The 23257-nt window shown below is 36.9% G+C and overlaps 1 protein-coding gene across 1 annotated transcript in view; it reads left to right on the top strand.

Moving 5' to 3' along the window:
- Adam10 (ADAM metallopeptidase domain 10) overlaps positions 1 to 23257 on the top strand; it is a 109215-nt gene that overhangs the window by 58056 nt on the left and 27902 nt on the right. The window contains exons 5-8 of the mRNA XM_036192563.1: positions 9098 to 9198; positions 12696 to 12848; positions 14924 to 15016; positions 18238 to 18421. Of these exons, the coding sequence (XP_036048456.1) occupies positions 9098 to 9198; positions 12696 to 12848; positions 14924 to 15016; positions 18238 to 18421 (531 nt within the window). The remainder of the gene's footprint in view (positions 1 to 9097; positions 9199 to 12695; positions 12849 to 14923; positions 15017 to 18237; positions 18422 to 23257) is intronic.

A 23257-nucleotide genomic window follows, 5' to 3' on the forward strand; every position in this document is an offset into this window, starting at 1 on the left:
GGTGGCTGGTGGTGCTGGGCAGATAATTCAAACTGTAAATAGCCTGCCTTAGTAGAGTGGATAATTGAGAGTCAGCTACTTACTTCCTGTCTGAGGTGGTGCCACAGTGTATGTGTGTATGTAGTATTTATATTTGTGTTTCCTATAGCAAAACAAAAGCAGGAGGTTTGTATGCAGAGGAACTGGAGGAAAGGCAGGAGCTCCAGAGCCGATCTTTGTTTTAAACTGGCTAATGTTCTCCACTCATTGCTCATTCTTTTGAAAGAATCACTGTTTGGCCTTTTCAGGGAACCGCAGTGCATCCTATGATTTTGCATCTCAATGAGGGCTTATTCATTAGTTGAACAAAGGCTTTTTCTAGAAATGAGGATTATATTGTCAGTAATTTTAGAGAGAAAATGTCATTGTCCGTTTTTGTAGTTAATGTGGTGGCCAGGGAAAATGGTCTCTTAGAAATTTTAGAAGTATACAAGTATACAGAAAAACTTTTATACTTTGCCTCCCTCTGCCCTTTTTCTGTCATGAGAATTTTATGCTGACAGAATTTGAAACATATAATAGTGTTTTGTTGCTTTGGAATTTTACTTTTATCCTAAAAAGATTTCAGAATAATTTATGTCTTAATCTTATGTAAAATATAATTTACAAAGAGATAAAACACTAAATGATTAAACACTAATCTTTGTTTATCTTAAAATTACAGTTTATTAAATAATACCCTTATTGTTTTTCATTTTTTATATAATTGATAACATTAGAAAGCTTTAGTTTTTTGACAAAAGTCTTTAAACATTAGAACAGTTACAGTTTTTTCTGTTGATTATTGAGGTCACTTTGCAGAGTTTTTTTGGCCTGTACAAAATGCGGTCTGCTTGTTGCTAACTATATGGGAGTGGAAATGGACTTTGGGATAGGATGGAGGTTGCAGGCTGTGTTGGGAAGTTCAGATTGCCGCTACAAGTCATAATTGAATGAGAATAGTCCTGGTTACCAGGGGGTGGGCAAGGAGTTGAATTTAAAAGGGATTTGGTTTGGGAGTCAAGGCAATGAGGTAGGGACAAAGGAATTAAAGGTGAATGCAGTGAGTAATCATGATCCTTGATGGCATATAAAGTGATAAGTAGGAGGAAAATGTCCTATGAGTATGTTGGTGAGTTCAAAGATTTTTTTTTTTTTTTTTTAATGGCTGTTGAGTCTAGAGGGATTGTCTAGACAGGTAATAATGGACAGAAGATAGGATGCTGAAAGTTGAGGTTGTAAAGGGATTATTAGTAATAAGTTCAAAAGTAGAAATGTGGACTGGAGACAAGATCTAAATATACTGGAGAGGTCATCAACATCAATGTTGTAGTTTCCAAGAATTATGATGGGTGATGTAAGTGAGAGTGAATCAAGATCTAAAAATAAGAAATCAAGGGAAGTGACTTTGAGGGGCTTCAGATTCCTGTGGTGCATGGAGTAGTTTATAGTATAGTCTAATGCTTTTTTAAAAAATACTAATCCAAGGCAGAACATGGTAGTTAGCCCTGGGTGCTTATTGAAATGGGGAGTGGGCAGATAATTATCTTTCTACCAATAGGTTGCCCTTAACTTCATGATGAAGGTGAAGATGCTTTTGACCTTTGCCAGATGATGGACTTTAGAGAAGCTGATTCTATAACAGCATAGATACTCTTTTGAATATAGATAGTTGTAATCTTTCCACAGTGAAGTAAGGGCAAGGCAGTTTTATACTAATTCTAGGCAGCCATTTTACTCATGAGTGACAACCTGTTGGTTCTCTTAAGTTTCTACTGACTTCCCCTCAATTCCTGCTAATGGTATCTCATATAGGCAGTATGATACTCTGAACACTGGCACATACTTGACTATTATATGAAGATTAGAAATGCACTGTAGTATCAAATATATGTAATGGTACACAGTGTTACAAATAGATAATGTTTATGTATATAAATGTATTAACTCATACCTTTTATCAATAAAGAAGAAAGTAAAATGCCCAGTAAATATTATTTGTTAATTTATTTTAGGATTAATGATAACATACCTAGCTTGCATCCATAACAATGATGAAAACCAATGCTGATCATAATCTCAGATAACATAGACCCAGACACTGAAATATCCCCAAAGATCAAAATCCTTGAAGTCTAAAATAGCAAAAATTATATAAATGATGCATAGTAATGTATAACAGGTAGTCCCTAAGGAGGCTGAGAAAGGGAGTACAGTTCAAATGTTTGCAGCTAGCCTGTGCCAGCCCTGCCACTCCATTCTAAAATCTAAATGATTAAAATCCCAAATGTTGATGTTCCAAAAGATAACTCTCCAAAACAGAGATTTTCTTCTGTGTGCCTGTGTGTGTGTGTGTGTGTGTGTGTGTGTGTGTGTGTGTGTGTGTATGTGTGTGTATGTTGAACAGAGAGCTATGTGTGAGGAGTAGAAAGGCAAATCTTAGGGAAGTGATATCTTGCCATATGGCAGTCCCAAAAATTTCATTTTAAAATTGTTTCCCAGGTGTGATGGCTCATGCTTGTAATCCTGGCACTCAACAGGGTGAGGCAAGGAGAAGGATCATGAATTTGAGACCAGCCTGGACTACATAGTGAGTTTTAAATTAGCCTTAATTACATAGGGAGACCCTGCCTAAAACAACACAACAAAATGAGGCTGTTTTCTTAAGTCTGCATTTGCATTTGTTTTAGCTGATGAAATCACCAGAGTTTTAAATGAATTAATGTCAGCGCTGTTACTGAGCTGGTTTGAAAATAATTATGTGCAGTGTAGGATAAGAAGACATTTGTTCTACAGTGTTGCATTTTGAATCACCAGTATGTCATATGTCAGTTTTGTGATCTCTATAAGAGTATGTGCAGAATGGATTTCCCGTACCAAAAAAAGAGTGCTGGGGAGGTGCCTCAGCCAGTAAAGTGCTTGCTATGCAAGCATGAGGACGTTTGAGTGGATGCCCAGAGTGCATGGTGTGGTAGTTGGGATGTAATTGGTAATCAGGAGATGTGGCCTTGTTGAAGTAGGTGTGGCCTTGTTTGAGGAAGTATGTCACTATGAGGATAGGCTTTGAGGCCTCCTATGCTCAAGCTATGCCTAGTTCAGACCATTTCCTGTTGCCTGTGGGTCAAGATGTAACAACTCTCAGCTCCTTCTCAAGTTGTCTGCCTGCATGATGCCTTGCTTCCCACCATGACAACAATGGACTAAACCTCTAAAACTGTAAATGAGACACCCCTGTTAAATGTTTTTCTTTATAAGAGTTGCTATGGTCATGATGTCTCTTCACAGCAATAGTAACTCTAAGACACATCTAATAAACTAGATCAGACAATTTACACTTGTAATCCTAGCACTGGGGAGGTAAAACAGAAGGATCTCTGGAGTTGCTGGATAGATAGTCAAACTAAATCAGTGAGTTCCAGGTTCATCAAGAAACCCTGTCTCTTGCCGGGCAGTGGTGGCGCACGCCTTTAATCCCAGCCCTCGGGAGGCAGAGCCAGGTGGATCTCTGTGTGTTTGAGGCCAGCCTGGTTTACAGAGCTAGTTCCAGGACAAGTACCAAAACTACACAGAGAAACCCTGTCTCAAAACAAACAAAAAACAAACGAAAGGAAGGAAGGAAGGAAGGAAGGAAGGAAGGAAGGAAGGAAGGAAGGAAGGAAGGAAGAAAGAAAGAAAGAAAGAAAGAAAGAAAGAAAGAAAGAAAGAAAGAAAGAAAGAAGCCCTGTCTCCAAAAACAAAACAAACAAAAAAACCAAGGTGTGTGTAGTGGTGGGGTCAAGAGAGATGACTCAGTGGTTAAGAACCCTGGCTGCTTTTCCAGAAGACCCAGGCTCTATTCCATTACCTACACAATAGCTCACAACTGCCTGTAACTCCAGCTTCAGCTTCAGGAGAGCCAGTACTGTCTTCCAGCTTTAGCAGGCAGTAGGCATGCAAGTGGTGCACAAGAAATACTATGCAGGCAACATCCATACACGAAGGAAGGGAGGGAGGAAGAGGAAGGAAAGGGTGAAGAGTAATTGAAGAAGACCCCCAATGTCGACCTCTTATCTCCACATGCAAGCACACAATCACATATACATATACTACAACTACCATGAAACGATACAGAATCATGGGACAACAGTAGGTGCAGAAATCTAGTAAGGAATGCTCCTGTCTACATATATAGACTTCAGAGGAATTTTAAAAGGAGTGGTACCACATGACCTAAGAGATAAAGAGGCAAATATTCATCCCTATGTAATACTTAAACATAAAGATAATGCTGTGAAAGTCAGCTAGCTCTCATATGCTCCTCTGTACAGTTGCTAGTCTTTCTCTGCAGTGCACTTTTTCATGTGTTGAACTTTGAGTATTTTTCACTTTTGTTTAACATTATTTTCTGTAATTTGCTATACTATTTATTACCACCTTGTAATATTTATAATACTGAAAGTATAAGAGTTTTAAACTAAGTCTAGTTTTGTTTTATGGAGTTTGCAGGTTTGACTCCATGAAAATACATTATAAGCTGGGCATGGTGGTGTGTGTCTTTAATCCCAGCTCTTGAAAGGCAGAGGCAGACAGATCTCTTGTGAGTTCTAGGCCAGCCTTCTCTATCTAGCAAGTTCTAGGCCTGCCAGAGTTACTTGAGATCTTGTCTCAAAACTAACAAAACCCTATAGCGTTGACTTACTATATGTAAACATTGTGTGTGTGTGTGTGTATGTATGTATGTATGTATGTGTGTGTATATATATATATATATATATATATATATATATATATATATATAAACATCATCAAACTATCCTCATTTAGTGAAGAATTTCTGCATTTGTGAATGATAAATTTCTTTTGAGAGCTTGACTGTTTGAGTAATTGCATACATAATGTTGTCCTGTTGTGGTTTTTGATTGATCTAATCAAAAGACTCAGGCTAGGCTGTTTGTAACTGTGTATTGATTGGATGCTTTGGATTCTGAAGCTGTATACATACAGTTGCCAAGCATAGATATTAGTTTTTATATATTCTACCTTTTGACATACTTCTCTATAAATATAATTCATCTGCTTACCAGTCTAGGACTAGTGTTTTCAGTAGTATGTGTGTGCATGCAGTGTACATGTGTATGCATGCATATGTTATTCATTCATTCATTTATTTATATTTATGTATTTATTTTTGAGACAGAGTCTAGAGTTTCTTATGGGTATGGAACTGTAGGCCAGGCTGGCTGGTTAGCACGTAGAGAACATTTCTTTTTTTTATTGTTTGGTTTTTCGAGACAGGGTTTCTCTGTGTAGTTTTGGTGCCTGTCCTGGATCTCGCTCTGTAGACCAGGCTGGCCTCGAACTCACAGAGATCTGCCTGACTCTGCCTCCCGAGTGCTGGGATTAAAGGTGTGCACCACTGCCGCCCGGCTCGAGAACATTTCTTATTCAAACCATAGCATCATTCTGATGTTACCAAGTTGGAGTCTCTTGGCCATTCAGAAAAGAAGACCAGGGACAATCATGACTAGTTACTTGATCTAGAACTTGGTTGTGTGTGATACTTTACTTGAAGGGAAGTTATGCAGTTCAGTCTATAGACACTGAGGAATATTTGGTCAATGACTTTCAAATTGCTTTTTTAAAAAAATAATGTTTTAATTTATTATTAATTTTTAGTATTTTTTAAAACAATTATAATTGCTTTTTTCAAAAACAAATATTTAATTTTAGTAATAGTTTTTAAAAGTCTAAGTGATTGATATGATAATATAAACAGGTCTTTGAGAAATATGTATTTTATTGGACAGATCATCCTTACCCAACTCTAGCATACACTTTTTTAATGGTAGGTGTTGTTGAGATATAAAGGAAAGGACTAGGCATGGGGGATATTTAAGGAATATTATTGTGAAACTTTCTGCAGGTGATTTAATCACAGGGGTTGTCCTTTGAAAATCTTAATTTCAGTAGTCATTTATTTGGGAGTAATGCTATCTGTGTGCTCTTTTATCTGTCCTCTCATCTGTCTGAGTGTGAGAGAGAAAAGTTTTGAATGTGGCTTAGGTTGGGAGGTGGGATTGTAACAGTTTTAGACACTTCGTAATAAATTAAAACTATAAGCACAGCTCTTTGGAGGAGAGTGTCTAATTTAGTTCTGTAAGAATGGCATTAACTATTGAATATTTTTCTTTATTAAAGTTATATTAGCCTAAGGTAAATGTTAAAATGAGGACTTACTAACTTAAGTATTGACACTGTACTTAGGAATTTATATAGAGGCACCATGCACTGATTCACAAAGGAAAAATAACATGACATACTAATTGAGTAATGATTGCTCGTCATACTGGAACAGGAATTTAAAAATTTAAATACCACAGTTTATGTGATAAACCATTTTATATGTCAGTATTCTTAGAGCTATTGTTTTTCAATTGCTTCTGTGGTTACTGGCTGTCATAGTTACTTTTCTGTCACTGTGAAGACACCATGACCAAGGCAATTTATGGAAGAAAGAAGTTATTGGGGCTTACAGTTTGAGAGTGAGTCCATGACCGTGATGGCAGCCAGCATGGCAGCAAACAGGCAGGCATGTCTGGAGCAGTAGTTGAGTAATTACATGTTGAGACAACAACCCTAGGCAGAGAGAGCTAATTGGGAATGGCATGGGCTTTTGAAACCTCAAAGCCCACCCCTAATGACACACCTCCTCCAACAAGGCCACACCTCCTAATCCTTTCCTTTCAAGCTTCAAACAACCACACCAGCTAAGCCAGCAGCAGAATCATCATCATCTACATTGTTGTCTTCTGAAAAATAGAATCATCTTTTTTGTTTTACTTAAAATGTTTTGATATTATAATGACAACATTTCTCACTTCTCTTTCCTCCCTCCAAACCTTCCCATATACCCCTCTTTGCTCTTTGAAATTCATGACCTCACTTTTCATTGTTATTTCATGTATATATATGTATATATAAATATACATTGCTAAATATAACCTGCTCAATCTGTATAATATTACTTTTATACGTGTTTTCAGGACTGATCATTTTGTATTAGATAACCAACTAGTGTGTTATTATTCCTTGAGGAACACTATTTCTTCTGGTCTCAGCATTCCTTAGTTGCCTATAGTTTTTTGCCTAGGGTTAAGACCTTGTGGGCTTTTCCCTATCCACCTTGGCATATGTATCAATGTCATCCATGTTCAGCTCATGTTTGGGCAGTTGTGTTGGTGAAACTTTGAATGTACCTTCTGACATTACTAGGAGACAGTCTCACAGCAAACTCCCTGAACATCTGACTCTAACAATCCTTCTGACTCTAACAATTCTTCTGCCTCCAACCCCACAATGTTCCCTGAGCTTTAGGTGTGGGAGTGTTTTGTAGATGTATCCACTGGGACTGGGCTCTTACTCTGTGTTTTGATTGGTTGTGAAATATCTGTAGTGGTCTCTGTTGCAAAGAGAAATTTCCTTAATGGGGGGTGCAGACTACACTTACGTGTTTAAGGACAAATTGTTAGGAATTATGCTTTAGTAAAGTAGTAGTTGTAGATTCTCCTCTAATATCTATGAATTCACTAGCACCGAGTGGCCAAGTAATTTTCTAGTACCAGGCTTCCTTCTTGTTGAGCAGGCCTTAAATCCAATTAGAGAGCTGTTGTTTACCTCCAATGTATATGTGTTCCCGATACACCCTTAGGGTTATTTTGTCTGCTGGTCATTGATGTGGTTTATAAGCATCATAGCTAGGTAGGGCTGTTGTTTGCCTCCTTCATTTGTAAACTTCATGGTGCTTTCTGGTACCATAAAAGTAGTAATCAAGAAGGAGGCATTCAGGTCAGTTCCAGTTCAGGGGTCTCTGGACCTTGTTTCTGAAGTGCATGGTATCCTTCCTTCCTCCTGTATTTACCTTCCTCCCCAGCTTCTAAAGAGCCCACCTTTTCCCATTTTTCTTGTTAGATCTTTTGTATCCTGCCCTGCCCCTTTTCCCACTTCCTTGATCAGATCACCGTACCCTACTATTTCCTTCCCTCCAATCTTGGCAATGGTTGCATTTTACTTTCTTGGTTTCTGCAGTTACTGCTCAGGCACTTTTCAGTGCATACTGTCCTACCTGTATCCTGGCATTTTATTTTTGTCATTTCTCTTAGTTGTGGTTATTGGATTGGATTGTAAAATGTGTTTGTGAACTAAGGAGAATCTTAATAAGAAAGAAGTTTGTAGATTGTTGAGAGAGTAGAATAAACATTTAAGTGACTCACTTAAATTACATAGTTTATTTGAAAACAAAACCAGCTTAGCTAAGGATAAATTAATGCATGAAGGGAGAACAAATGATAAAATAGTTATTATTTGTATAGCATACATTTGAATTATGATGGGATAAATTTAAAATAAATCTACTTTTTTATGCCATGGAATATTTTTGGAGGACACTTTATCTGAGGCCAGTTAGTATTCATAGAAGGACCTCCAGCCAAAGATAATCTTATATTGAGCTTACTGTGCTCAGATTGAGGGAATTTGTACATTTGTAATGTAGGAAATTTAATGTACTGAAGGGACAGTTATAAATAACAAAATGAGGTAAATTGCAGTTTTAAGATGCTCTGATTATCTAAAGTAGGAAAGTTAAGAACAAATAATGATTATTATTTTGTTATTGAATTCAGAAGTTGTCCACAGATAAAAAGCTAGAACCAGGATTCAAGCCCCTAGCATAGATGCCTTTTTCATGAATGATCACTAAACATTTATGGCCTTCATTAATTATTTATTTAATTGAATTTTTAATTTTTTAAATTTATTTCTATTTGGTGTGTGTGTTGCTTGCATATGTGTTTATGCACCACATCTATGCCTGGTATCCAGAGGCCAGAAGAAGGCATTGGATCTCCTGGAACTGGAAGTACAGACAGTTGTGAGCTACCATGTGGGTACTGGGAATTGAACCAAGGTCTTTTGGAAGAGCAGTAAGTGCTCTTAACCACTGCACCGTCTCTCCAGTCCCAAATTAGGATAGTTAACCTTTCATTGATAAGATGCTGACTCTATCTAAACATGTAGCAATGATGTTTCTTCTCTGCTTTAGACTATCCCCATAAATACGGCCCACAGGGGGGCTGTGCGGATCACTCCGTCTTTGAAAGGATGAGGAAGTACCAAATGACTGGAGTAGAGGAAGGAGCACAGGTAAGGATTTCAGCACTTGTTAAACTTAAGACATGGAAATGCACTTGGGCAAGTGTTTCTTCTTTTCACATATGTGTTCTAGGTGTTAGGAAACATTTATACCACTGTTGTGAAATATTTATACTCGTTTAATGCTCAAAGAGGCCATGCACATAACTTAGCAGTAGTAAAGAGGTAGTGCTGGTCACCTATTTTAAAAGTGAGAGTCTCGAGTCTTTAGAAAAACCAAGATGATTGATTACTCACTGCAAATAAAAGCTCAGTGCTATTGACATTTTAATTACACATTGATCTTTTTTTTTTTCATTTGATTTTTTTAGTCATAAATAATCTATGCTATGTTACCATGCCCCTAAATTTTTATACCATTTGAGTGACTAAGCAAATGCTAGATAAACACTCCAGGAGAACAACAGACTTTAAGAATATGTAAAACTGCCCGTGGTAGTGAACACCATACATCCCAATACTTGGGAGGCTGAGGCAGAATGAAAATGTAATGAATGTATTCTCAAGTTCCTAAATTTTCTGTGAATAGTTAAAAGTATATTTGATTTTGTTAAAGATTGTATAGTTACCTCCAAATTAACTTCTTCCTCTAAAATATAAGAATCTAGAAAGACTGAAAGGAAAAGTTTGCAAGAGATAGAAATTTCAAACTCTTAATTATTATAGATACTTTATTAATATCAAAGTAGACTTCAGGCAAGAAAGCATTAGTAAAATAAATACATTTTTAAAAGATTCAGTTCTCTTGTATTGTAACATTATACTATAACTTCAAAATATATAAAGCAGGGCCTGGGCTGTAGCTTACTTGGTAGGTACCTGTATTCCTAGCACTTGGGAGCACAGGCAAGATATGAACTTCAAGGTCATCTTCAACTCCATTTGAGTTTAAGGCTGGCCTTGCTCCATGTGATCTTGTCTCTCAACAGAATAATACAGCTAAAATTGACTAAACCAGGAACAGTAGAAAGGCTATATGATGGAAATTTCAGTTCACTTCTTAGAGAATAGTTGGATAAAAAATAAAGCCCAATAAAGATATGGAAAGTCTGAATTATATGATTAATAAATTTGACCATTTGTGTTAATTCCTCTACTTGGAAATCTCCTTCACACTTAAGACTTATTTAATTTTTTCCTTAAAAATATTTTCATATAAGAGCATTCAGGTTTTTCTCCTGAAGTTAAAAAAATAAAGCTGTACATGCAACTTTATTTATTTATTTATTTGGTTTTTCAAGACAGGGTTTCTCTGTGTAGCTTTGCGCCTTTCCTGGATCTCGCTTGGTAGACCAGGCTGGCCTCAAACTCACAAAGATCCTCCTGCCTCTGCCTCCCGAGTGCTGGGATTAAAGGCTTGTGCCACCACTGCCCAGCGTACATGCAACTTTAAATGTAGCTAAGATTAACATAAGATTGACATACAAATCTTTTATTATGAAATAACATGATTATAAATATGAATATAACACAAACTTGTGCGAAGGAAGTACTTTTTAGTCATTTCCAAGCTAAACAGACTGGCACCACCTAGAAACCACCTAGATGAAAATCTTGAGGAAAATAGTATTAAAGGCATGCTTCCTCCAAATGTACTATTTAGGACTGTAGCTTTTTAATAGTATTGATTTCTCTATCCCCCATGACTGGGAATTGAATTTAGGGCTAGTTCATGTTAGGCAAGCACTCAACCACTGAATAATATCACTAGCACAGTAGAATTTGTTTTTACCTATGATGGCACTTAAAATTCTTTTTCAAAATTATGTATCTTTATGGTATAGTCTCTATAGTATAGATAAATTGAAAATAAAATGAGTATAGTAAAGCAAATGAACATATTCATTATCTCACTGTTACTCCTTTGTTGTGGAACATAACACAGCATTTAAAGTTTATATAAATTAGCAGGGGATTGTCAAGGGAGAAGGAAAGTATAAAATGTGAATGTAAATTTGGAGTTGTGGCTTAAAATTTAATTCAGGTTCTGTGTGACTATTAAATTAGGCTTAAAACGATGGTTTTGTTGTTGTTGTTTTTTGATTGTTTTTGTTTTGCGAGACAGGGTTTCTCTGTGTAGCTTTGCACCTTTCCTGGAACTCGCTTTATGGACCAGGATGACCTCAAACTCACAGAGATCCACCTGCCTCTGCCTCCCGAGTGCTGGGATTACAGGCGTGCACCACTACGGCCTGGCGTATGATGTTTTTGATGTAAATGTTTCTGAGTGTTTGAATTCAACAGTAGTGGCAATTCATTAAAGAAATACTTCCTGCTAAATCTACTAAGTGATAACAATATAGTGAAGAAAAAGCACAACGAGGTTCTTTTTTAAAAAACTTAGTCTAGTGGTTGAAGTGATAGTGATAAGGTGGGACAGAAATTAAACAAATAATAAATGTAAAGTTGCCCTGTATAAGGAAGCTAGGTGAATGGTTCTGTGAAGTGATCTAATGGGAGAACTGACAGTCTCTCCATCTGAGAGAAGATACTAACCAGATTGAGAGAGACAGCATAAGCATGTACAAAGAATGGCAGGAGACAGGCAGGCTGTGTTCTAGAGAACCATAGAAGGCTTCTGCAGGTAGGTTTTGGTCGTGTGGCTTCATTTCTGGAAGCAGCATAGAAAAAGAAATGTTTGATTGGTAAAGAGAGGCTGTGTGCTACTGATCTCATGGAACATATGAAGAATTTAGAGCTTTATCCTTGGAGTAATAGAAACTTATTGAAATATAGTATGCAATGAATAAGTACATTTTCTTTTTTTTGAAAGATTATAGTATGAAAACCAGTTAAAAGTCCAGAGATGTTAAGGTGCTTTAGTTGGAGTGTCAGAGCCATAGAAAATGTCTAGACTCCTTAGGTATTTAGGGGTTTGATAGGATTAGGTTGTAGATGGGAATTAAAGAACATATTAAATTACTATGCATGGCTATTGACTTACTTTACATTTAAATGATTATATCTTTAAATACCCTTTGAAAATGTTTAAAAATGAAGGAATTGCTTGAATAGTAAGTTATTATGTGGAGAATGTTATGTACAAAAGTGATATTTGTGCATAATTTCTAAATATTACAAATATAAGTGACATATTTGTACATATTTATTGGGTGTGTATGTGATGATCAGAGTCCTCATTATTTCCATCTCCTCAGGTTTTATTACTTTTTGTGTGTGTTAGGAATTCTCCATCTCTTTTGTTTGAGAGTTTGTCATTAGCTGCAGTAGAGCAGAGTTCCCCTACTTAGCTATACGATACCAGAGCATGGCAATCCTCTTCTAGGTTTTGGTGTCCACTAGCTACCCCTCACATTCCTGCCTTTCTTTCTAAATTCTAGTGGCCCCCATTATACTAATGGCTTTAGAAGTACTTGCAGTATTACATAGTCACATGATATGAAATTGTCCAACATATGTGTTCTAAACTATAAAAATCTATAATTGTGAAACAAGCTAGTTACCAGAAATGACTCTTTGACATACAGGCACGTCAAGAGGAGCATGCTGCTAGTATTGGTCCTGAGCTCCTGAGGAAAAAGCGCACAACTCTGGCTGAAAGAAATACTTGTCAGCTCTATATCCAGACAGATCACCTGTTCTTTAAATACTATGGAACACGAGAAGCTGTGATTGCCCAGGTACTTAAAGTTACTCACCGTGTTATGAGTTCTCCTACAGTTTTCTTATATAAACACGAAAGAAAATATACAGTTTCACTTGTGCCATGGGGAAGTCTGTAAACTAAGTGCAGAGGACATGGAAAGACCATTTTAGATTTTGGATTGCTAGTCAGAAGAGAGATAAAGGGAATAATTTCTTTCTTGAAGTTGCTGATGACACTGAACTTAGGCTTTTGTTATTATTTGTTTTGTTTTGATAGGAAAGTGTTTTGGACTTAGGGCTGGCCTTATGCATGGTAGACAGGTATGAAACTTACCTCTGAAAACAATTCCATCTTCATTTTGAATTTGAGAGAATAGGAATTTTTCCAATAAGAAATGTATAATTTCTGTTTTGTGTCTCATTGTACTTACTTAGCATTTTCCAAGTAAAATTATTATTTATAGTCTCCCTGCCCCCCCCCCCCCTCTTTTCCCGTGAGAACAAGTCTTACTTTCTGGCTCAGGGTGGCTTGAGTTCACTTTGTGCTGAGGCTGTCCTTGAAGTCATGGTAAACCTCCTGTTTCAGCCTCCTAAGTGTGCTAGGATTACAGGTTTGCTTTACCACACTAGCTATGGTAATGTCTATTAATTTTTATGAAAATAGAAATGTTTGAGGGTGCTCTTTAAAATGCCTTTTTATGTTGAAGAGGAAGTTTGTTAAATTTATTTTTGACTCAAAGGATTTGAGACTTAGAAGATGGGGTGCTGTGGTATAGCTAATGATTGCATTTTGGTGGTGGGAATAGACAGTGAGAGTTTAAGAAATCTGAAAAATAGAAGAATACAGTAAGCTATAGTTTGAGGATAATGAAAAAATGGTGAGCAATGAGAACATTCAAAGGGCAGGGAACAGCTCTGTAGAGAGACAGTGTAAGCTGAGAGGGACATGGGTATTCTTAAATATGCACCGTATTTTTGAAGAGAAAGTGCTCTTGTACATTCACTAAGGATTACAGACATGAAGAAAAGGGACCCTTTAAGGAGGAGTCGCCATTTGAGGAAGTGGAGATGGTTAGAGAAGGGAAACTCTGGTAAAGAGGGAGGAACTCCTTTAAAGCATATGTAATCATGCCTGGAGAACCAACGGAATCCCTGCAGATGAGAGTGGAGCAGGGACAGTGAGAAAACTGGATTCGGCATTGGGAGCACTGAGGTCAGGCATGGTGAGTTTAGGATGGACCCTTTAGCCCTGCCTTCCTGTTCCTTAAAGTGTCTATTGGTATAGATTGCTTTTGAGATGTTTTAATTAATGCTACTTCTTCACCATCTTCTGTGCCTCCCCAACACATTTTGGAAGTATATATACATATTTTCACTTCAGTGGTAGCCAGGGTGCTGTTTTGTAGATGAGTTGGAAGGTTGCGTGCAGAGTGGTCAGAGCCAGTGCTTAGGTGGGAGTCAGCCAAGTAAACAGACACCTCTTGAGATCTTTCATTTATTTCCTTTTAGAATTTAAGTAGATAAAATACCCTTTTTATATTCAGATTATCTGCCTCCTATATACCTCGTTATAGTAAATCTTTATTAACTTATAGGAACCTCTCTATTTCATTTACCAGTTAATCCCCAGCCTCTGAAACAGTGCCTAGTACATAGAAAGTAATCAACAAATCTTTTGGAATTTGTGCCAGTACAGCTACAGAAGGACTATTGTTGAGAAAGGAATTCATGCCCTGATAATGTTAGATTCTTGTAGAAAGTGTTTGAGTTTTAAGGACAAATAAAGACATTCCAGGCATTAAGGTGTGTAAAAAGGAGGGGACATGGGACTCTGCAAGCTGGATTGATGAAGCAGTTTTCAGTAGGACTGAAGAAGGAGTGCACTTAACTGATTGATTCATTGGTTGGTTGATTGGTCAGAGCCTGGGAAAAACAGAATATCCACTCTGCTCTACCTCACTCAACTTTTCCATTATGTTCAGCATATAACATACACATTTTAAAATTTAAATATGTAGCGTAGTTCTTGGTGTTACAAGGAAAAATTAATAATCTTTTTCATATTTTAACAATGCCTCTAAAATGTTTTGTCTTCTTTTTTAATTACTAGATATCCAGTCATGTTAAAGCAATTGATACAATTTACCAGACTACAGACTTCTCCGGAATCCGTAACATCAGTTTCATGGTGAAACGCATAAGAGTAAGGAACTCCAGTAAAGACATTTTAAAAAGTAATACGGGTGCTGGAAAGATGGGCTACACAGTTAAAAGCACTCATGCTCTTTCAGAGGATCTGGGTTTGCTTTCCAGCACCCACATGGCAGCTCAAAAACTGTCTATAACTCCTGTTCCAAAGAATCCAATACCCTTTTCTGGCCTCCATGGGCACCTACATGCATATGATGCATTTACATACATGAAGGCAAAACACACATAAAACAAAAATAAATAAATCTTAAAATTAAAAAAATTACTAAGGACCAAGTTTACAAAGAAAGAAAATACTTGCTTTTTACTTGATCTTTATACATGAAATAACATAGTAAACATAATTTAAATCATATCTACTCTTGTTGCTTCTCTTACTTCTCTCTCTCTCTCTCTCTCTCTCTCTCTCTCTCACACACACACACACACACACACACACACACACACACACAGAGTTTATGATTTAAGAAACAAATCTAGGAGTCTGAGTAGATTGTCTAGTTGGTCAAGTTCCTGCCATAAAGAACCTGAGTTTGGATCCTCAGAACCCTATAAAAGCCAGTTATGGCCCCATGTATTCATAACTTCAGTACTGGGAGAACAGAGATAAGCTGATTCCTGAATTGCTCATTGGCTAGTCAATTTGATGAGTCCCAGGTTCAGGGAGCAACTGTGTCTCAAAAATGAAGTGGAAAGCATTAGAGGAAGACTCCCAGCACCGACCTCTGACCTCCACATGAACATACACACATACCACTACAGGAATCAAATCTGCAAGGCCTTAATCTATACTACAATAGAGGTAACATTACTGTTTTTTGTCTGATAAACATGGTTCGACTTTCCCCCTTTTTATTACTAGTTTTCTTCTTTTCTCTCTTTTTTTTTCCTTCAGAGCTGAGGACCGAACCCAGGGCCTTGTGCTTGCTAGGCAAGCGCTCTACCACTGAGCTAAATACCCAACCCCTATTGCTAGTTTTTTAAGGTTTGCTTTGTGCGTGGTTGTTTTGGGGTGTGTCCCCTTTGTTTATTCTAGGACAATAAAACAGAGGAAAAATAAATAAAGTGTTTAAATAAAATTAGAAGTTGTAGAAACACTTATAATCTTGAAAATTCACAGCTTACAATGTCATGTGTCAGGTTTTAAGAAATCCTCTAAGAAATAAAACTGTTTCTCTAAATTTGGCTATGGAATCCTCTTCTGTGGTAACATCATTTGTAACTCTCAAAACCTATTGTACAGAACCACAGGGTACTGAATGTAATTTCTTGTCATTTCTGTTATACTGGTGATAGCTAAAATTGAATCTAAATATTAGATATATTAAAATGGGTAGTTAATATTTAAGTGTTACTGATTTTAACTAAAGTGATAATCTCAGTTACAGTCCTCCAAGCTGCCATAGTCTTCACTGATACACACATTATCTTCAGAGTACCAGTAATTTTACTAAACTCTACCTTTCCCCAAAAGTTGTTAGATATTCACTATTTTCTATTATATTTTATTGCTTTAGAAATTTACTGTTCTGGTTTATATGCAGATAAATATTGAATCACTGATAATTAGGCTAAGTAAAGAATTTTCTTAATTTCTTAAATATGTGTGCATATCTTTTAAGATTCTAAATTTTAACTGGATATACCTGTGTTGTAAAAAATTCACCCTCTTATAAAAATTTTTACCATAAAGTTTCTTTATATTTTCGTATTTTTCTTAAAATGACTTGATAAGAACTATATATACTAGACATTTTTAATACATATATAGTTTATCTAAAAACAGCTGAAGGTGTTCCTTACTTCCAAAGGTAGTGTAATTACATTTTGCATTGATTTATGTCAAGATGCAATATGATTTACATTATATGAGTCACTTATAATCACTAGAAATCCTTAAATGTACAAGTAAATGTGAAAAATAGTTGGAGCATTGGTTTTATTGGCAAAGCAATAAAATGTAACATGATAGAAAATAGTGAATATCTAACAACTTTGGGGGAAAGGTAGAGTTTAGTAAAATAATTGGCACTCAAGACGTATGTATCAGTAAGAATATGGCAGCTTGGAAGATCATAACTGAGTTTATCATTTTAGTTTAAATCAGAACTTAAATTAACTACCTATTTTTAATATAGCTGACTAAAATTTAGATGCAGTTTTTAGTTATAGCTAGTGTAACAAATGTCAGAAAATTATTTCTATATGAAGTAGATAAAGGCACTTTTTTTGCCTTCATGCATGGGTTGTTATAATACTTACCTTTTTTTGGATAGTTTTGTATTAAATGACTACAACCAACTGCATACAGTTAATTGATACTTAAACCAGACGTTATGAAGTATGTCTTTAGATCATTGTTCATAGTGGTATTTAATCCTACCTCTGAGCCTCTTGGTTTTTGGAGGGTGTGGATCCTAAGAATCTATAATTCTCACTGTATCAGTTATAGCTGGCCTTTCAGACTGACTGAGTTTGCCTTCTGAAAAAACATTTACTTTCATATAGATCTGTTCTAAAATCTATTACCCAGTTTGTGGTGTGATTTCCTAGGAAAGCGAACTACTCTAGGATGTAAGAGGATAGGTGGGCATTGGTGGAAGAAGCAAGGTTGATACTTGAAAGTGTTGTTTAGTAAGTTTGGTGTTGATTGTTCTCCAGATTAGGAAGGAGGGACTGTGGAGGAGAGCAGTAGCTAAGCATTAGATAAAAGATTTGCAGGAACAATTTATAAAACAGTAAGAGAAGTTGAAAGTAGAATTCAAAATTCTTGAGTATATCCAAGAAAATAATGAATCAAGAAGTTAGTTGGAAGAACCAGGAAAATCTGGCAAACTTTGTCTTGGACTTCATACTTATATCTTTATACTTGTCCCCATTTGTAGAGCTCCCATAAAGAGACCTGCTGATACCGTTGAGTTTGAGAAACCATACTTACTTTACTAGAACTTAGAATAAGTACAGTGTCTTTTCTCTATGGCTTCTGTTCAGGAATCTGGCAGATCCTTGCTGAGAAATTTAACATCTTCAATTTCCTTGCCCTGCTTTCCTTTTGTTCTTTTCTTTTGCGTGTTTATGGTTTCTGTGGCCAGTTCAGTACTGTGTGCAGTTCTGTAGAACCCACAAGAATGTTGTCCAGGTCTATGTGGGAGGAGGTGGGTAGGAAACAGCCAGTAGTAATTACTTATTTAAATTTATTGTTTTGGATTTTAGATCAATACCACCTCTGATGAAAAGGACCCTACAAATCCTTTCCGTTTCCCAAATATTGGTGTGGAGAAGTTCCTGGAGTTGAATTCTGAGCAGAATCATGATGACTACTGCTTGGCCTATGTCTTCACAGACCGGGATTTTGATGATGGTGTTCTTGGTCTGGCATGGGTTGGAGCACCTTCAGGTAGATTGTGTAATAATGTCTTAATACTTGGAAGGAAAAGCAACTTTGGGGGAAGATTAGGTTTTACTAAGTGTAGGAGAAAACAGTGCCTATACAGAACTTTAATTCACATAACCTGAGTTAAGGCCAGATGCACAGCTGGGCAGCAGTGGTGCACGCCTTTAATCCCAGCACCTGGGAGGCAGAGCCAGGTGGATCTCTGTTGAGTTTGAGGCCTACCTGGTCTATGGAGTGAGATCTAGGACAGGCACCAAAACTATACAGAGAAACCCTGTCTCAAAAAACAAAACAAAACAAACAAACAAACAAAAAAAACCAACAAAAAACAAAAAACAAAAAAAGACCAGGTGCACAACAATGCAAATGATGGAATAGATGAAGCAGCTTTTTATTTAAAAGTTGAACTTGTGGTGTACACATATGTAATCTCAGTTCTCAGGCTGAGTCAGGAGGTTTGGGAAGGTAAGTTTAAAGCCATCCTGTACTGCATAGGGAGACCCTGTCTCAACTAAGTAAGTAAGTAAGTAAGTAAATAGATAAATAAATAAATAAATAAATAAATAAATAAATAAATAAATAAAAATTTAAAAAGAAAAGAGAAATATGGGAAGTACCCTGATTTTGGGATTTCTAGAAGCTGACACAATTTTGTGGGAAGAAGTAGTACTTGTGACACTCTAGAAGGGAAACCACATTTTCCCACAAAAGCTAAATACTACTAAATTCCCCTGCTGCTTGGAATAGGGCCAGAAAGTCAGAAGTGCAAAACTATGCTTTTACTTTGTTGAAAGGAGAAACAAAAGAAAAAAACAAAACAAAAACAAAAAAACCCTTATAGTCTTTTCTGTTCTGCAGTGAGAGAAAGAACAGAAAAACTGGTCAGAAGCAGCGGATAGAAAGAAAACATATGTGATTTCCTCTGGTCTTTATTTCTACAGCAGAGAGATGCTGCCTGAGAGGCAGTCTAGGTAGGCAGCAAGCCATGTGCCACATACAGCTCTGTTGGTATCATCCCTGATCACTATGGCGATGGGGTCCATCATTGAGAAAGTGGAGATGAGTAGTCCCCATCCCATTACAGTGGGTTTGAGGGAGCTGTTGACAAATTCAGATTTACTCACTGAAAGAAGGGTAGAAAGGTCCTCAGATTCTTTGGATATGAGTTTGGATATATGGAGTCTGAGTTGTTTGTAAACTTTGAAGCCATAAAGCCATAAACAGTGATTTCTCCTTTCTTTTTTTTTTTTTTTTTTTGTTTGTTTTTCGAGACAGGGTTTCACTTTGTGACCCTGGCTGTCCTAGAACTCACTCTGTAGACCATGCTAGTCTTGAACTCACAAAGATCTGCCTGCCTTTGCCTCCTGAGTGAGTGCTGGGATTAAAGGCGTGTGCCACCACCACCCAGCTGATTTCCTTCTGGTGCCTCATTTCTATTTAAAAACTGATTTTTCTGCTGGGTGGTGGTAGCGCATGCCTGTAATCCCAGCACTCAGGAGGCAGAGGTAGGCGGATCTCTGTGAGTTCGAGGCCAGCCTGGTCTACAGAGTGAGATCCACGACAGCCAGGGTCACACAGTGAAACCCTGTCTCGGGGAAAAAAAAAAAATCAATTTTTCTTTACCTGGTGTAAAGCACATCTTTCTCATTCTTTAGTTTATTCTATGATTTACATTTTATATTCTTAAGTAGTGTGTTTATTTTACATTCTTGCTCTTTCTAAAGCAGCCAACAATAAGTACCTTTATTTGTATTTTCAGTGCTTTTTTCCTCGTAAAATGTACTGACTTGTGTGTCACTGAGGTACAGTTGATGTCCCAGACTGCTTGTCCTCCTGTAGTATTGTTTGTCTCTGTCTGTGGTCGTCCTCTTTCATGTTCCTTGCGTTGTGACCAGTTGTTCAGCTCTTCTCTCCCAGGATGCTTCAGATTTTATAAATTCTATTCTCTTTCCCTTCAAATAGCTGGAATTTTTTTCACAAAATTAATGATTTCCCTTTTCCTATTAATTAGTAAGTATTATAAAAGCTTGAGTATTTATTTGGATTTTCTTTACATATTTTCTAGATAGTCTCAGGTGAGAAATGGTTCTCATCCTGTGAACCATAGCTAGCCATGCTTGCATCACCAGAGACCCAGGAAGGAATGTTGTGGTTCACAAGCTCCACCTGTGGTCCTTTGAATCAGGAACCTTAGTATTTAGTTTCAGCAGTCTTTGTTTGGACAAGCCTTCCAGATAACACTGCTGCACACTAAATGTGAAATTTTTGTCTCCAAAGCTTACTCACCAAATACCTCCAGAGCAAACAAGAAGATTATTTCAGATTGGGAACCTGGTACCATTTTGCATTTTCATTTACAGACTGTAATCCTGGTAGAATCATGAGTTCAAGGCCAGCCTTCACTACCTAGTAAGACCTTGTCTCCAAAAGAAAGGAATGAAGAGCTGGAGAGGAGAGGAGGGAGGGGAAACTGCAGTCAGGATATAAAAAAATGAATAAATTTTTTTAAAGGAATTGGGGGGTAGGTGAATACTATAGGAACTTGACCAACTTTCTTGAAATCTTTAGATACCTTCCTGCCTTTTACACACATAACTGCTTAATTTCCTTTAAAAAAAAAAAAAAAAGCTTTCTTTAGAACAGTTTCTAGAGTTATAGAAAAATGAAACAGATGTTAGGGTGAGCCCCCCACTCCCCAATGATTTTAAAGAATGCTGTTTGGCTGGGTTGTAGAATGTCCTATACTGATGTCAGATGATTTTCTTATGATTAGATGTAGTGTGTGGGCTTAGGGACACTTAGTATTTATGTCTAGATTTCGGGATATTTGGACCATTACTTTGTGATCTACTCATTTTGCTGACATGACACTGGGTAGAGTGTTTTTATTGTTAGGTTCTTTGTGTGGGTGAAGCAGGACTCTACCTTGGCCTATTGTGAGCAATGATAGATTGAGTAGTCAGAATGGAAAATATGACTTTTTCCCCCCAAACTTTATCTTCATTCTTTTTCTCCTTTGTCTGCTCTTTTTCCTTCTGTGTTAATAACCTTTCCCTTTATTTCAGGTCTAAAATGCTCTCTAACTTGACTATTAAATCCCCAACTCTGGGTCTTAGAAGGCTTTTTCCAAAAGCTCTTAGAGAGAGGAGAGGCAAAGATTAGAGGCCAGAGTGAGGGAAGGAAGGAGTCTTTTCTTTCTTGTCTCAGTTATCTTAATACAGGGTTCCTGCCTTGAAATAACACCAGCAGCTTTGTCCTCTGTAACTGAACTAATTTTGAGTTTGATATGCACTTGATTTTACAAGGAATGTTGCATATATAATCTACTTGATTACCCCGGGATAATGGTTCCTGCTTCCCAGTAGAGGTTACATTTCACTGCCTGCATTTCCTTCTTTCTTAAGAGAGGAAGCTGGACACAGGAACTCTTTTATACTTCAGTATTATCATGTAATTGTTGAGGCTCTGTGGGAATAACAGAGGCACTAAGAGCCCTGGGCTCTTACCTGCTTTTTTTCCTTTCTTTTTATATATACATTCCAGTAAGTTACTTTGCATCTTTAATTTATATTATAATTTATTTCTCTCCTTTGAGACTCCCATCTTTTTGCTTATGTCTTAATTGTGTTTACTGTTAACTTGTTCTTTTTAGATAATGCTTCATAGCTGACTTACTGTGTTTATAGTCTGTTAGTATTTCTTAATCTTTCATTTTTATTTGGTCTAGGTAATCTTTGTTAATTGTTATCCTGTTGTGGTTTTTTTTTGTTTTTGTTTTTGTTTTGGTTTTGGTTTTTTGAGACAGGTTTTGGTTTTTTGAGACAGGGTTTCTCTGTGTAGCTTTGCGCCTGTCCTGGACTAGCTCTGTAGACCAGGCTGGCCTTGAACTCACAGAGATCTGCCTGGCTCTGCCTCCCGAGTGCTGGGATTAAAGGTGTGTGCCACCACCGCCTGGTGTTATCTTGTTGTTTAATTGCCCTAAATTTAATTTATTAAATTCTGAAGTTATTTCACTCGTTAAAAACATGGTAGTAGAGAAGATGTTATGTTATGGTTAATTATCACAGAGTATGTATGTAGCTTGTGAGCTATAGGCCTCTTTGCTGACCCAGTTGGTGCAAGAAAATGAGGGTTGAAATATATTAATAGTAAGTTTCTTGTCTTTAAGTCTTTTGTTGTTTTTCAAATAATCTCTTATTTTGTGCTGGAACGGGACATCATGTACTCTTCTTCTTACTTAAGGCTTTCTTGCAGTAGAGTGCTGCTTTAGGTATCTTTGATAAAACAGAAACAAAAGCAGTATCTTCCCAGTTGACTTGGAGATTCACACTTAAATCTGTGCCTTGCCATAGTAGAACCATCAGGAAGGAGCCTGGTTCCCAAGCAGAGATACAGGGGGAGTGGCTCAGGGGCTGAGTACTGGCTTAGCATGTGTAAGGCCTAGGGCTTGATCTACAGCACCAGGGAAGAAAGTCAGTCCAAACTCAGGAAAGATCACTATACAGTTTTCTTCAGGGTTAAGTAGATAACCTGTTATCATTTGATACAATGGTTTTGTAACAAAATAAATGCTATTTTGAGATGGAGGGGTTACTGAGCTTGAATTTATGTTGAACTTGGGACCTTGTTGCAGGTTCCCAAGAATTAGTGCTAGGATTACATGTAAAGTCTTTAAGTTAGATAGCTATTACCTTCATTCTATTGCATTTCATTTGCTGAACTTCTTTAATATACCTCTGAAATATATTTCTCTGGCTTGTTCTTTCCTGTGTTATCTAACCTGTCTCAGTGTTATCAGTTAAGTGAACATAGCTGTAGCTTGCTCAGGTTACTTACTGC

This window comes from Onychomys torridus, chromosome 7, assembly GCF_903995425.1.
Source record: "Onychomys torridus chromosome 7, mOncTor1.1, whole genome shotgun sequence".
In the NCBI taxonomy this organism is placed as follows: domain Eukaryota; kingdom Metazoa; phylum Chordata; class Mammalia; order Rodentia; family Cricetidae; genus Onychomys; species Onychomys torridus.